The sequence below is a fragment of the Thermobia domestica genome, chromosome 7, assembly GCF_964235325.1.
Source record: "Thermobia domestica chromosome 7, izTheDome1.hap1.1, whole genome shotgun sequence".
Taxonomy (NCBI): Eukaryota; Metazoa; Arthropoda; class Insecta; order Zygentoma; family Lepismatidae; genus Thermobia; species Thermobia domestica.
Window position 1 is genome coordinate 159591622 of NC_137460.1, and position 17104 is coordinate 159608725.

General features: G+C 35.7%; 1 protein-coding gene across 6 annotated transcripts in view; it reads left to right on the forward strand.

Annotated features, from left to right (window-relative positions):
* Positions 1-17104, forward strand: part of Not1 (CCR4-NOT transcription complex subunit 1) — a 225256-nt gene that overhangs the window by 118537 nt on the left and 89615 nt on the right. For all 6 annotated transcript variants that reach the window (XM_081765495.1, XM_081765494.1, XM_081765493.1 and 3 more), the window contains exons 21-26: positions 5295-5522; positions 10125-10259; positions 13324-13465; positions 14297-14499; positions 16107-16247; positions 16442-16597. In XM_081765495.1, the coding sequence (XP_081621621.1) occupies positions 5295-5522; positions 10125-10259; positions 13324-13465; positions 14297-14499; positions 16107-16247; positions 16442-16597 (1005 nt within the window). The remainder of the gene's footprint in view (positions 1-5294; positions 5523-10124; positions 10260-13323; positions 13466-14296; positions 14500-16106; positions 16248-16441; positions 16598-17104) is intronic.

Genomic DNA, 17104 nt, shown 5'->3' on the forward strand with positions numbered 1-17104 from the left:
TTGGTTGGGTGGTTGATTTTAGAGTTTAGTGTTCTGTTCAGCACCGATGCTCTAGAAAGCATGGACATACAGCTTAACATGGGATCCGAACGCCTTGAGCTCCCATCGGAAATCGAACTCGGATAAATAGATAGATACCTATATTTTCTTTTCTAACATCTGACATCTCGCTCCTCCCCCACCTTGCAATCAACTTTACGATATCAGGAAACATGCTACTGGTACTTGCGATTTTTAGAACAGAGTTCAGATGAATGTATGTTAATTGGATCTCGTTGGCGACTTGTTCCTTTTCGTAAGGATGGTTGTTCACACTGATACTATTAAACATAGAAATCACGAACGATGCAAATTTGCGAGTTTCAAAGAACAGTGTACGCAAGTATTTGTAAAATTCAAAGATACACAGTTCACTTAATTTTTGCTTTAAAGTTGAGTGGGGATGAACCGAGAGCCGCAGTAAAAAGAGTGAAAGGCTGCGAGTTTGACATGCCTGCCGTAGGTCTACATCTCATATAGTTTGGGTGCTAAAAGGGATGCTAAATTCCAGTCAACGAATAACCATCAGAACTTTTGATGTTAGCTGGTCGGACACTGTCAGTTGTACGTTGCGCTATCTATGATCACACATCAAGCAGATACCTGAAGATTCAACAGAAACAAACAATGTATTTTACGCGAGTAAACAATATATATATATATATATATATGTTTACTCTCGTAATAGTCGCACCCTAAATTTGAAGTAAAAACATTCAACAAAAAAATTTCGACGCATAAAAGTCACAGCAGTGTACGGGATTTTCTTTTCTTCGTGAACGAGACTTTCTTCGAAATTGCTTATTTTGCGCGAGTCCGAGCAAAAGAACTCGTGTTTACTGACACGTAACATCGTGACCTATCTGTCAACAGAGATCAGACAACCTACTTCCATCATCCATTCTGCGCGCCGCCCTCCAAGTATGACTCATTCCAGTATGGCATCTCGTGTGCTCGCTAGCGCCGCGGTGGCTCAGTGGTAGAGCGTTCACCTCTGGTGCTTGGGGTCCCGGGTTCAATCCCAGCCTCCGCCAAGTGAATTTTGTGGTGGACAAACACCGTGTGCGTGGGTTTTCTCGGGGTTCTCCCGTTTCCTCCCACTTTCTTCATTCCACCATTTCATTCATTTCTCATCTTCACCGTCTCCTTTAGCCTAACCGGCATAACCATGAGACGTAAAACTTAAAGATTTCATTTCATTTTCGTGTGCTCGTAGAGGCGATCGTATTGCCTAGAGGGTTTCAAACATCTGGTTGTTATTTCAAAAATCCCTTCCTGGCTGCCAGTCTCTGGCACCAAAGCGACACAAACCACGTTCGTTGCTACGCGATTTTCAGTTCATTGATGTACATCATTACGGCAGTTGGAAGAGAGCGTTGCCTGTCCATTACGTGTTCGGTTGCGACTTACGTGAGCGGAAATTTCGGTTTTGGAAAATTCTTCCTAGACAAAAATGGGAAAGTTCAGGAACAATCGTTATGTGACGGGTTATAAACCGGAGTTTATTGAATATGCAGAAAAGAATGACAATAGAGCTGCAGAAAGAGAATGAGGTGTGAATGAAACATTAATCAGGGACTGGAGGAAAGCCAACACCGGGTGCAAGACACTAGTGTAAGCAGACGTGCATTCAAAAGATCAAAGCGCGGAATTTTCCCAGCGGTGGAAGAGGAACTCCTTTCTTGTGTGCGTGACGTGCGAGATAATCGCTGTGCAATTTCATGTGAAATATTGCAAATAAAAGCACGCAAAATCGCAAGAACGAACGTGATATTTCACACATAGAATTTAAAGCAAGTCGAGAGTTATGCGCCGCAATGGTCTGGTAATCCGCCGAACATTTTTGCCAGCGATTGCCGTCAGATTACAGGATAAATTGACAAACTTTCATATTTTTGTTATCTGACTTCGACAAACTAAATCTTATCCCCCATCACAGATTGGAAACGCCGATCACACACTTTTTCGACATGCCACCCAACACGACGGTAGCAGAAAAAGGCGTTTCAAAAGTTTCATTGCGCACAACTGGAAATGAAAAAACACGCTGCTCTGTAATTAGAGCAGATGGTCGTAAGCTACCTCGATTTGTTATTTATAAGAGTAAAACTACTAAAGGAATTACATTTCCTGCAGTATCCAAGTGCGATTTCAAGAAACGGGGTGGATGGATGAAGCATTAATGAAAGACGAGGTTTTGCAATTGTCTGGAACAAAAGGCTTGGGGCATTGCTCAAACCATCGTCGATGCTTGTTCTCGATAGCTTCCGAGGGCATCTTGTTGACGGTTTGAAGAAGGAACTATCAGACGAAAGAACGGATCTCGTAATCATCCCCGGTGAGCTTACGTCTATTTTGCAACCTCTAGAGGTATCTGGCAGCTTTCCTCGCGTATTGGATTTTCGCGTTAAAGAAATGGTACAAAAAGTGCGACTGTTACACGACTAAATGCAGTATACTTTATATATATACCTGGAGAACCTGGAAAAGTCAGGGAATTGAGCTTAATCGTAAAAAGTTCTGGAATAGTCAGGGAATTTTAAGTATGGATTTTTATTTCTCAGAACCTATTTCTCTTTTTTTGCCTTACCTGGCAGTTTGGTAGGATATGCGAAATTTCCATACCTGCACATACGCTATATGAGAAGCAGTGAAAAAATTCCGGAATTTTGTTGAAGCTCTTTATTACCAACATTATAAGTACACGTTTACGTAGTCGCCTTTAAAGTAGGTACCTTCGGAACATTTGCTCCACCGCTCCTGCTATTGTTGCAAACACCGACGAAAGTTCTCTTTTTGTTTCATGCTAAATTCAGCCGTTGCATTGGTTTTATTCTTCTATCATGGTAAAACAGGTACCTTTGAGACCCATTTTTCCTTAATGTATTGTCTTCGTAAATTGTTTTTAAACCTATCAAAGTATGAAAGTTTTTTAAATTTGCAGATGAGCTTGATGTTTTGCGCGTTGTTTGAACTGCGATATTGCGCCAACTAATCCCCACACTCTCCTCTGTTCAGCTACACTACTCGTACACTTTCTGTTATGGCCTGTTCACACTTGTCAGATACATAATTAGGCAATTTAAGCACTATACATATACTGTACAAGATTCAGTGTGATTGCATTACAAATGCCGAAACTGCAGCATTCCGGGTACTTCTTAACCACTTGTCGTATACATGTACTAGTAGATGAGAAACTCCCTGGTCGGGAAGAACATAGTTTCTTTTACATTATATATAGATCTGAAAATTTATAAATCGTGACCTGATAAACCTGGAAAAGTCAGAGAATTGGTACTCGCCAAATAAATGGGAAACCCTAAAATGCTAACTATTAAATGACATATCACAGGGAAATTAGTTGTTCGAGGGAGGGGGAGAAGGGATCAACCTAGACATAAAAAAAGAACAAAACGAAACTAGCTGGAATATGTAATATTACTTATGACTTACTTCACAGAAGTCCCAAAGAACTCAGTTGCGATTTTAGGAGATATGAGGTCATCAATGTCGCTGCTATCAAAACTTATATTTAAACGAATATAACTTTTCAGAGATCAGAGACAGAAACGTCATTTTCGCACCAAATGCTACGAATCTCATGTTTTGAAATATATTAACAGAAAATTGAGTAGAGTAACATTTTTTTTTTTTTTTTTTTTTTTTTATATATATAATAATATTATATGTTTTAACTTTCAAGTGCTGTTTAAATCGATACCAAAGTCCCTTCAGTATCTCGTACTATGAGTTATATTAATTTTTAAAGTGCAATATGTAGTTGTTCGATGGCTTCCTTACTAAGATTTTCTTATAGTAGATTTGAACTGGATGCTCCATTATTTTTGGTTCTGTATATTTTCTTTATATTTTTGAGTTAGTATTTTTTTTTTTTTTCTATGAAAGAAACAACAGAATGAAATGTGACACATTTCTGTATATAAACCAACACTTCTAAAATAGTATAGGTAAGAAGTACGATTATGTTTAGATCGGTGTCAAGAATTAATAATCAAATATTTTCCCAAGTGAGTATGCCTTCGGGTCTCATCCTAAGCGAAGAAAATCCTAACCTACACCTCCCCATGGGAGAAAGTGGGCAACTTCTTAGGCAGCCAACGTGGGTGGGTAGAGACTAACTAATTCCTAGGATGAACAGATAGAGGTCAGGGCACTTTGTAGGAGGGGAAACTGTCCTAAAAGGGGGATGAACTAAGGTGGTTAACTTCATGGAAATGTGGAAAGGATATGGAAATACTACCACGTTATTTATTCACAAGAGGGACGAAGAAGTACAAACATAGCGATTGTTTTTCGTGGAGTAAAATAGTCCCTCGTTCGGACCTCGGAGAGAGACTACTCCAGGAAAAATTATAACTTTTATTTCAGCGTAGGAACCTGGAACGTACGAATTTTACGACGTGCGGGTAAACTTGAAAATCTAAAAGTAGAAAATTGAAAGCGAAAATAGTGAGTTTAACACACAGAGTGAAGAAGTAAACTGACTGGACCGGAACTCAAACTCGGGACCTCTGGGATACCGTGCTGATGCGTTAAGCACCACGCCACTCAGTTCGCTTCCCAGAACAGGCACTTACTCTCGAGGTCTGTGCTCTCAGCTCGGACCACGTGGGTTGTACCACAGCCCCCTGCTGTGATTGGGCAATCATGCGTCCATATGCCGAGCACCTTACGACGGTTGTGATTTCATATATACTAATGGAAGTACGAAATAAACGATTTTTTATTGTATACATCAAATCCTCTGTAGGTGCGAATTCTAACACAAAGAGTGAAAAAGTGACAGACTGGACCGGGAGGACCGAGAGTAACGTATCGTTTGTTATTACTTCCTTCCTTCATCTGTTGCCTTATATTAACGTTCCATTCTACTTTTGATTTACCTATTTTTCCTCAAGAGCCTTCTGACTAACACTGCACTCACTTATTTCCCGACATACCGAGCCCATCTCACTCTAATCATAAACCACGCAATAATTTTCGGACAAAATATTTCGGGAATTCTTAATGGTTTGTCTTACATAGCCAAAAGAGGTAACTGGAAGATCTATTTGGCCGAAAACACATTACTGTATATATTTCCAAAATACTCTTTGTATGTATTTCCAAAATAAAATTAAATACTTTCCATTTAAATCACTATATCAAATTATTTGCTAATATTTTTTTCGTATTCTTTAATTCCGTAGTATTTTTGTATGCCATATTTATTTATGTTCTGTTTTAATCAGGTGCTTTTGAGGAGTGATAAAGGAATTGCCAACTTCTCAGATCGTTCTTTGTTAAAGAATTTAGGCCACTGGTTAGGCATAATGACTTTGGGAAGGAATAAACCTATTCTTCAGATAGACATAGATTTGAAATCGCTTTTAGTGGAGGCATACCATAAAGGACAACAAGAACTTCTATACGTAGTGCCTTTTGTGGCGAAAGTTTTGGAATCATGCTCCAAAAGTAAGGTAAGAATACAACCAGTATTTGTATGTATTTCTATTATAGTATGTATGTAGTTTGATTTCCCTATTTACGTTCAGAAGTTTTAAAAAGAATTCAACCGATCTAGGCCTAGTTTTTAAGATAATAATATTTGTATGTATTGGACATCTTCGGACTAGTTGTAAAACGTGTTCTGTGTTTCAAACTACAGCTACTGCCAGATATCTGAGTGGTCATATTTCTATTAGTGTTCTGTCACTATATTTATAATGTTATTGCGAAGAAAGGATGAGGTACTTTTCACAATCTTAAAATCTTACGCCGTGTCGAACAGCAGATTCTATATATCTGGAACTCATCAGGTACCGGCGGGAGCTCATGTTCGGGTTCCACGTTAATCAGTAGCTCCACGTCTCAAATAGCCTCGCTGCTGAAAAGGACGTTAAACTTAAAATCAACTCAACTCTCACTCAACTCTCAATCAAGTAAAATAGACATGACCGGTATCGTAAAAGTATTAAAATTCGACAGTTAATATATACTATTATATCATACCTTTTAAAGTTACTTTAAAAATAATAATAAAAATAGAATATTTACATTATAAATATTAAAGATCCTAATTTGGGTCTTGATATGAAGTTAGGAGCGACTAGGGTGTGACAATCATGAGTGTTAAAGATCAAAGATACTGCAATGGGAGCTTTTGTTTGTTTTGCGTATGTTTATTATTTTCATAAACAGTAGTGATGTGAGTGTAAAAAAACGGTGAATCACTGATTATGACTGTGCTTTGCATTGTAGTGTGGAAACTCGTCTGATGTTAATATAAAGCGTCTTAATTTCACGTTTGAAATAACGGTCTTGGATTTAAGGAGTAGGAGTGTTAAGCTCGCTGTCAAACGTATATAGGTTTGCTCATGTGAAGTAGAGCTTGGCGTTGAATCTGTAGTTTCCATTTTTTTAAAGATCACTTCATGTAAGTTGCAGCGTTTCAGAAAGATAGATCAATAAATTTTGTGTTACGAGAATAGGAGTATATTATAAGACGATAAGAATGCCTGTAAATCAAAAATAAAATGAATTTTGAAAACAGCATTGAGGAAATGCTAATCAAAAACATCAAAGAACCTTTGAACCTTTTTCAGAACCTTTGAGTAGCAAGCGTGTGTTCTCTACACTACGTTACTAGATTCAGTAAAATCTGTATTACCTGTTTGTTCTTCATTTATTATGCCACCGAAGATAAAAAAGGAAAGAAATACAAGGTGTCACAGTTAAATGTACACCTTTTTGTATAAGTTATGTTTAAAAGCAGACTCTGAAAATTTTCCTTATCCTGCCATGGATTCTGGTTCCAGTAAACAGGGATGTCGAGTTGTAGTAAAATCTGCAACTCAAGAATGTGAAGAACACTCCGCTAATAGTGCTTTTTATTGTTGTTATGACAACGAAATTAAACTTGACAAGCAAATGGCAAGTTCTGAAGAAGAATCACGAGGCTCATGTACTGATTCTCCTCTCAACTGGACTTAGAGAAAAAAGTTACACCTCAGTCTGTATTGAATATCGTTAACATACATGAGTTATCCACAAAGCCATGGATGGGTAAAGGACAATGATCGTGTTATGCCCCATCTTCCAAAATAATCGCTTAAACTTTGTCTTCTTGGCTCGTAGGAGTAAATTATTAGTGGGTAATGATATCATTTACATAGGAGCCCAAGATCTTGAAGAACAATTGTCTTTAGTTGCGTCTTCGCAGAGTATTTTGCAGGCAGAATCAACTTCTTCATCTCATGCGGTGGAAGTGTGGTAAAATATTGAATGCTGAAAATTTGAAGTCGCGTAACCGTCATTTCAAGAAAGATTTTGAACATTCTTCAACCTATTCTTCCGCTAGCGTTCAATCCATAGGTCGTGGTGTAACTAATGAGCAAGAAGATGCATGTCAGCTTTCGTAAAATCTATCCGATTTTGATTAAATTTGCGGTATATGTCTTTCTTCATTCAGGCTTAGGAAATTTCGTATTGTTGTAATGAAATCCTCAAAAATAAGGTGAAAGATGTAACTCAACCCCATATTGTAAGTTTACACATCTACGTAATGTGATAACAAAATTCATGTCTATATCTAGTGTTCTGGTTGAAGACAGGTTCTAGCCCACTTTCTCTAACGTGGCTAGGCGGGACCACTAAACAAGTAAAGTAAAGGTAATGTGGCTAGTCCATTTCCCCTGTGGTTAAAAAAGGGTGATGATAAATTGAAAATTAAGAGCAGCTGGAGTAGAGAAAAGATTGAGAATTGGGATTTGCTACATCACTTATATAAGAACTGTGTAATTATGGCTTCATTACAAAACATGTCAATTAATATTCCTCTGATTTCCTATAGTGTCAGAACCTTCGCAGAGGGTAATTGTAATTGTGGTTTATATATATATCACAACTGAGAGAAAACTTTATACATAGCATTCAGTAATATTTCGGACACATTTTGAATAAACATTATATAAACTTCATGAATAAAAACGTTTATTTTTATGTATCTTGGCTCTATCAGTGATGTAATATGAAGTTCAAAAATCACAGTCCTAGGTGGTTTTTAGTTTTTCACGTTCGAGTTGTGCCCATTTGATTGAATCTTGACTACGGTACGGGTTCGTTTTACATGTAAGCATAGTTATTAGCACTTATTTACAGGTGCCTTGAACGTTCTTCACAGTTATTACAACACATTTCTTGGTATGCACGTACACCTCATCCTAATCATAGTTTTCAATGTCCAAACCACAAGTTTTTTCTGTCTTATGCGTTCTTCAGTGTACACTCAGAAAATTGTACAATATGATTTAAGTCTGAGCTTCTCGTAGCTATTAAACATTTGTGTGACGACGAAATGGAGTAGTGCTCTATCATGCCATAAAGTGTATATTGTCTCTAGTTACATCAGCTGGTCCCTAGCTTGTGCATATACCTTTGGTATGCATTGTATGACTGAGAATGCAAAGTGAACTGTTTGCAAATAGCACACCATACGATGAGCAGCTGTTTTGTGAGCATTATGGATAATTCGGATGGTTTTCGCTTAGAACCGTTTGACAGACGGGACAAGGCTCCGTGTAACGACGTAATGCAGCTCAAAACATAGGCTTATTCTTCACCCGATGTTAAAGATTTATTAAATTTCATTCTGATGTCAAATTCTCCTGTCAAAACTTGGACCATCTGTGCTTTCCATTGCCACCACTGCATGTCCATCATTATTTATGTTACTGAAGAATCGTATGACAAACTGTATGCTTGCTGTATTAACTCTCACTTCTTGGTAGCAAACGAACAACGCATAGCACCAGATTTAGACAACTCTGTGACAGCTGTCTTGATAGATGCTTGGCGCTCTTTTCATTAACTCAATCTGTACGCGTGAAATTGGCGTTATGTCTCTGCCTTGTTTCCATTTCCAGTGTACATGTTCCCCTTTGTCGTCTTCATCATGGTTTACAAATACCAAACTTCCATTCGGGCACTGTCAGAAACTGATCTCTCATCGTGAGTATTCGTAAGTAATTTTGCAACAGATAAGTAACTTGTTAAAATTACCCAATAGTGTAGAACAGAGTTCTAAAAGTTCAACAATGGATCTAACATCATTTCTGACACAAGTTTAGTGGTAGAATAAAAGGGTGGACATTATCGTGAATTATCTGTGTACACCTCTTTCTTTAATGTAAATTTTTAAGTGTGAACAGGAGTTTGAAAGATGACAATTAAATGATGCATAAATTAAATCAAAAACAGTAATAAGTTTCATATAAAACATTTGTTTTAGTAATGGCATGATTCTGGCATTTAAGTAATTATTTGCATCAATATGGAGATTTTTTTGCCATACTTTCATAAACCAAAGTGTGTTATTTTGGTTATAATATATAAAACGAAATCATTTCTCACAACTTTCCCTTTGTTTAGTAAAGCTTGTCTTTCTCCCTTTCCAAGTAACCTTAATACCACTCCCGGTACAAGGTACTGTGAGTGTACTTGAAAGATTTATTATTTATAAGAACTGATGTGACAAGTAAGGTGAAAGCACTTTTTAATTATAAATAGAATACTTTATATATTTTATTCCAGTATGATTCCCAGTTCTCTGCGTTTAATTATGATAATAAATAGAATATTATAATAACAGTATCCTAAGCACTTACAGTGAAAACAGAATTGAAATATTTCACTGTGACTCTATTTACTTTCACTGTGACTAAGATTTTCATATATTTAGTTCTTTGTCTTCTGGTTTAAAATTTAAATCTGTTAATTTCAAAAGATTAATGTTACACAGCTGATGTAATTTGCCACCCGTATGCTGTAATATGGTAATACGTTCTATATAATATGCTATTTCAGAAGCTAATAAAGACACTTCTTGGAATGTTTGTTAATGGGAAAGTTATGTTAAGGATTGAAGAAAAAATCTATTTCTTCTGCTTTTTATTATTATTATTAATAATAATAATAATAATAATAATAATAATAATAATAATAATAATAATAAATCTATACTGAAAGGTCACTACAAAGAAGTAACTTTCATATATTGCTATTATGTATGTTTATCTTTTCAGGTCTTCAAGCCACCGAATCCGTGGACAATGGCAATAATGAATGTTCTGGCGGAATTGCATCAAGAACAAGATCTGAAACTCAACTTAAAATTTGAGATTGAAGTGCTATGTAAAAATCTTAATATCGATGTTGCTGTGAGTATCCATTTAATACACGATAATTTTCTAATAGATTTATATCATTATGTATGATTAAGTTTTAAAAAGTATTCATTTAATAGTGAAGCTAATGAATTCAGTTCATAATCGATGAGAGAAAGTATTATTTACCAAGTGTTCTTTGTTGTAAGTTTGGGAGTTGTAAATTAAAGATATTAGATAACTACATTTTCTTCATTTTTTATTTCTGAGTGGAAAGAAGTGAATAGTATGGTAGTTAGAATCATGCTACAGTCGGTTTGGCTGGAATATAGAACCCAATAGGTAACTTCGAAGCTTGATTGTAATGGCTCTCATCCTGACATCGTGTAAAATGATTAAATGGAGAGTTCTTAGTTTCAGATTATGTTGTTAATGCTGAAGTGTCTGTTTTTCTTTAGAGCATGATAGAAATTAGGACTTCAAAGCGAGGAAGAGAATATTGAAATAGGAGAGTAATAGTAGTAAAATACTGCTGATCTTTTTAGTTTTTAACAATAGTTCAAATGTCTTTGCTGTGCAGTCTAATACATTTAATTTACACTCAATATCAATTAAACAAACACATCGTTATTCATGTTTTTGACCCAGTAAATTTGTGTGTTTCTCTTTTTGTTTTTCTCTTTGCAAACAACACTCAAAACTTAAATAATTCCTGTATATAATATGTATCCATGTCATCTTACATTAGATCTGCCACATACATACACTACTTTCTTGATGCTCATTTTGCTGTAACTTACTGGGAGCTTATTTCTGTTAGATAGATGTTGACCTGATAAAAAGTTGTTAGTAGAGGTTTGAGATTTTAGAAAAGAAAAGATATCTAGGATGGACAATATACGAATTGTGTTTATTAGAAATATGAGAATCTGTAATAGAAAGCATGAGAGTAATAATATAATACTAAACCATTAATTACTAAACAGAAATCGAAAAAAAAAATATATTCACTGATAGCTCCTGGATTATTATCTGCTCAATGATTTAAACTACAAAACTGTGGTCGCCTTCTACGGTTAATATTAGAATCAAATTAGTATGCAGTATCTCGTATATGTTTCTTGAAAACAACTTCAATTGTTGCTGTTATAGTCTTGTTTCAGTACAATAAATTCCAGTTTACTGAACTGTACAAATGAAAATTCTGAACATACTAAATTAGTGAGATATCTAGATAAAATTATTTACAAAAATGTGTATGCAGAATTACAACCTTGTTTACTTACCAAAATCTACACTTCCCAAATGTCAGTGCTGTCAAATCGTATTTTCGTTTATCGTGCATCATGTTGAAAGTTTAGGTTTTTTAATGCCGTTCGCATTGTACTCATGGAATTCATTCCCACGAGTGCTAATGTTAGCGTACTGTATGTGAACTTCATCTATGGTGTGCGTGAACTCATTGGAAAACGTCCTGAACTATGGCGAAACAAAAGGGGGCTTTTCCACAACATGGCTTCTTCTGCAAAATGAGTATAACTATAAACGCATGACAGCCCTGCGTAATATTCAAGACACATAAGCTATATCAGGGTGTCCCATCAGCTTCCCACCACACACCATGTGGAAAATAAATACGCATGTAACAGTGCAGAAGAGATTGTACTCTGCAAAGTATGTGCTTTATAGTGGATACTCATCTTTCGGCCAAATTGTGAATGCCCTGTTCATACCACTCCTTGGACTTCGAGTCGAAAAACATAGTACCCCACGCAACACATCCCTAGTAGCGAATGTTTCACCATGTAGGAAGTGCTCCATTGCAAGGAACAAATGGTAATCTGAAAGCGCTAAGTCAAGACTGTAGCCTGGATGTAAGAACAGTTCAACACCTAAGTTACGGAATTTTGGAGGGGTACACACGAAACCTATGGCAGTGAGGGAGCATTGTAAGATGTTTACGGATAATTAAATGTGGGTATTTTTGTGATATAACTTGATATGTTTGTTCCAGTTGCTCACATTACAACTCAGGTTTCACAGCACGACGATGAGGAACAAGTTCTCAGTGCACGGACCTCCAAAATTCCATCATATACTAAGCATCAAAGTATGTTCTATGGGTGCCTATTTCACTATGGGTGCTTCGTCCTGGCCTGGGTCCAAATATTAATTACCGGTATCAGAATTCCGATAGTAATTCCATTTTCGTCTGACGTCATAATTCGTTTAATAAAACTGTGTTAAACAGTGCTGTGCACACTTGCTCGCTTCGTTGTGGCTGCTCGTGAGTGAGATCGTGCGGGATAATTCGACATCGCCTGAATACCTTGCCATGAATGTTCTTCGTATGCTTGATTTTGGGGTACCCACCGTGGCAGCCAACATACGGGTGCTGGTGCTCGAATTCGCCTCCACAACTTGGCGTACAGCCTTCATGTTGATGGTGGGGGGTCTTCCTCCATGCTCTTTTTCTAACAAGAAATAGTCACCCTCTTTGAATTTTCTGAACCACATGTTTGCTCGTCTTAACTCACTACATGTTCCCTTTCACCACACAGATGTTTTGTGCTGCATCACGGATTGCATGTCTCATATATAGCAGGAGGTTAAGTTGCAACCTATATAGCAGGAGCTCATGATTCACTGTTCTTTGGCGTTCCATATTTCAGTTCAGAAGACCTGCAGCGAGACAAAATCGGCCATTAATATGTTACCTACTAGAGAAAGGATTTTTCTTTACATTGGTATATTAGTTGCTATGTCTCTATTAACCACTAGTGTTTATAGAGATGGCTTAAGTTAATGGTTCTGACATGGCGGAAAACTATGGACACTCTGCAATTTATATTTGACGTAGTCCTGGAACTTCGTGACTGAAATTATGTTCTGCCGATGTGCGGCATTGTAGTTCTTACAGTAACATTTTACATCCATGACTTTTTCCCTCCGTATTTACTGTAACTTTGTATTATCTGCTTTATTTCAGAAGCCGGTATCCAAAATTTATTTCACTGACGTTAAACTTTACAAGATATTGTTTCGTTAATTGTTTTATATATTTAGGAAAAATATATATCTGTATAGTGTGTAATTTTTTCATATATTATTTATGCAGGAACTGAAACCTTCAGTATATTTGAAAGATCAAGATAAGTTGCAGAACATGGAATATCAGCTATCAAACCACCCATCGAAAAAAGTAGCAGAACAATCCATTCAGCCAGTGATACCACAAACTCCAACACAGCCGCCACCACGTAAGTCTGAAATAGCAAAATTTAAATTTTCAACTTTCGATAAACAAAATAATGTAATCTTTATACAGGAAACATGCAACATTTATGGAATCATGTTATTAACTACCTTATGTGGGTGATAGATTCTCAAAAAGTGCATGTATTCACCGCTTTCTGTGCTTTCCCAGAGTTTCATAATAATGTTGAGTCTTTCGCTCTTTTCTGAAGGAATATAGATCTGAAACGTTTGTCTCAGTACACAATCATAATTACGTTATTACATTTAATTTACAATTGAGCTTTATAATTGAACACTTCAGGTTAAAGATCTGTTATTGTTGATGCGACGACCACGTACAAAAGTAATGAATCATGGAGAAAAAAGGGAAATTATTTTTTTAGGTGTAAAGTCATTATTCAATTGAAGCAAATACTGTTTCTGTCGTTCAGAAGGAAGTAGTACTGAATATTGTATCTGCTAGTTGTGCATGAATTCTGAAACAGAACAGAATGTTCATCTTTTTATGATTCATTTTTAATATTTATACGCTGTTCTTAAAATGATAAATTGAAATTCTGCCATCAATAATTAATTTTCTTGTCTAAGCAAAGCGTCTGGCAGGTTGAGATGTTTATATTGTAATTAGCATCTTGACAGTATTTCATAAAAACAATTCGTTAAAACAGTGAACTTGTCAGAAATTGTGATGGTAGATGTGTATTTCATCTATCCAAGAAACTTTTGTGAGTAATAAGACCATTAAAAAGGTTATAATGCAAAATTGGTGGAAAATATACAATACTCTTAGCAGTTGTAACAAACTTCGTTATATTTCTTTTGATTTTGTACAGCTCAAAACACTGTTAGCAATGAAGAGATGAATCAGATTGCAATTTCTTCAGCCCCAACTCCACCTTCGTCAGTGGCTCCTACGAATACAACACCGACTCCTAACGTACCATCAGGACCACCGGAACCTAGATTCAGTTACATGGATATTAACGTAAGTGGAGGAACTGCAAGTTTGGCTCCACATATCACAGTAAATAATCAGGTAAGTGTTAAAAACAAAAATCTTATGTATCATTACTTACCGTTAATATTGTAGTAGATGTTCTTAAAGTACCATATTTATCAGTTTATTAGTGTATTTTATTTCGAAGCTTTCATATAGTTTTAAAACCTACTTTGAAAATTTCGAACAAAGTAAAAATTATATTAGCATGGTGCTGCGTGCAATTTCAGCCTTCGTACTACAGTTTTTCTGATGATACTTTTTATAACGCATGTTTTAATCCATTTAAATGATAAAATTTTGAAAATTAAATGTAGGATCTTGAAAATTTTCTAAGGCACTAAATTTCTCTACATTAGGCAACAAAGCAGTCGAACTTTTAAAAATACATTCCTTGACGAGACGCTTGAGTACTGAGTATTTAAAAAAAAAATAAATAAATAAAAAAATAAAAATAATAATAATAATAATAATAATAATAATAATAATAATAGACTCACAAGTAGCAAAATCTTACTGATGCACATAGAATAGTTTGAAATTATGAATTTAGTTATTTAATAGTAAAGTAATTTTTGAATGTTGATATATCTTTTTAATCATAGCAATGTTTCTTATTTGCTGAGAATTTGCGTAAATATTGAACTTTACATCAAATATGAAGTTCGTTGTTTCATACACTTCTTAACAAGGCACAGTTGGTCGCCTATCGTGACACCCTCAAGAACCCCTCAGTATTTTTACCTCGTGGATCCAACATGTGTTATGATCATGGTAGCCACTCAGTAAGATAACTTTGCCATACGTTGATGAAGGACCTCAAATTTATGTTCCACCTTTCTTCGTGTCAGTAAATTAGCTAGTTTGGTCATGGTGTTGCATTTGTCAGCCAGGTCATCACCTAGAACTAAACCACGAGAGTCGTACAGATTTGAGGTCTCTTTGAGTTGGTCAATCCAGTAGTAATCGCTGCAATACGACCCTTGGTACTATTTGTCTTAGATTTAATTCTATTCATACCGTAAAACCTTCATAATGGCAGGATTTCACAATAGTTCTTTGTCGTCACGTACAACGATTGCTTGATTGTAGAGGTTTCCAATTAGTCTTTGATATCGAACGTACTTCTTTATATGCAACATTACTTTATCAGAAAGTTAAATTAACCATGAATCGAATGAATCGCAGTTCATGCTTACGGAATATATTACAAAGAGGGTGCAGGTCTGAAGAGAGTGAGAAGAAACCAAGTGAGAGTAATTAAATTAAATGAAACTATTTTTATTCCTGTTTTCCTAGTATCTTCGTGACATTCATTCTTATGGTGAATGACTATCACCGAGTGGTTTCGAAAGGGAAGTTTCAAGGTTAAAACAATTAATTGTGTACATTACTTTACTCATGTATCCAATTTAACGCAATTTTTTAAAAAGTATAAATATGATCATGTTAACAGCTTTTTAATTTTCAAAAAGCAGTGCACTGAAAAGATGAAATTAGACAACTTTTGTAATTAATGTACACTATAAGACATGTTGTTATTAATATATGTTGATACAATAGAAGAACTGTTTCGTTTACAAATTCAGAGCAATCAATATTATGTTGGTTAACTGGTGATTAATCATAACTTGCTTTATTTCCAGTTGGCGTTGTTCCAGGCTCATCCACAGTTGAAACAGTTCATACGACCAGCTGTAGAAAGAGCAGTGCAAGAGTGGATTCATCCAGTCGTAGATAGGTCGATCAAAATAGCGCTGACTACATGTGAGCAGATAGTGAAAAAGGTACTAATCCTTTTATGTACCTTTACAAGTTTGATGTAAATGTGTCAGTCGTTAAAAATAATTTTTGAGCAAAGAAAAACTACAAAAAAATATTCTAATTAAAAAGCTTTTAAAGGAATATGAATTAAGTTTACACTGAGTTTTTTTTTTTTTTTTTTTCACCGAAATTAATACGTTCCCTGTTTTTTTAATAGGACTTCGCTTTAGATCCAGAAGAAACTCGAATGCGTGCTGCCGCCCATCATATGGTGCGAAATCTTACTGCAGGAATGGCAATGATAACTTGTCGAGATCAATTATTGGTGTCAATTAATACAAATCTGAAGACAGCGTTCTTATCTGCTTTGATGGTGAGTAGCAGTTTCCCACTAAAAATTAGTTAAAATGAGGAAAATTCCAAGACGGCAAATATTGCAAGTCATTCTGAAAGTAGTACTCCTCTTAATAACTTCTACCTTATCTATATGAAATTGCGGATAAATAGTGGAAACGTATTTAAGAACAACCCTATACATCTTCCGATTCCATCGAAATTATCACTATAGAATATGTGCCTCTATAGGGTAGACCGATCGTAGTGTCTGAAGAAGACATGCTGCTAGTAGTTTGAAGATAGTTGTACGTCATAACAAGGTAATTGTGTAAGAATCCCGTGTCAGGATTCCCACCGAATTGGAAAACCTGGAAAAATCGATATTTTAAGTACGGATTTTTTTTATTACAGAACGTATTTCTCTTTTTGCCTTACCCGGCTATCCGCACGGAATATTATGTAAAATATATTAGTTTGTTTCGCAAATCTTCTCTACTTACACACGCACTATATACATGTTTATGCATAGTAGATGAGGAACCCC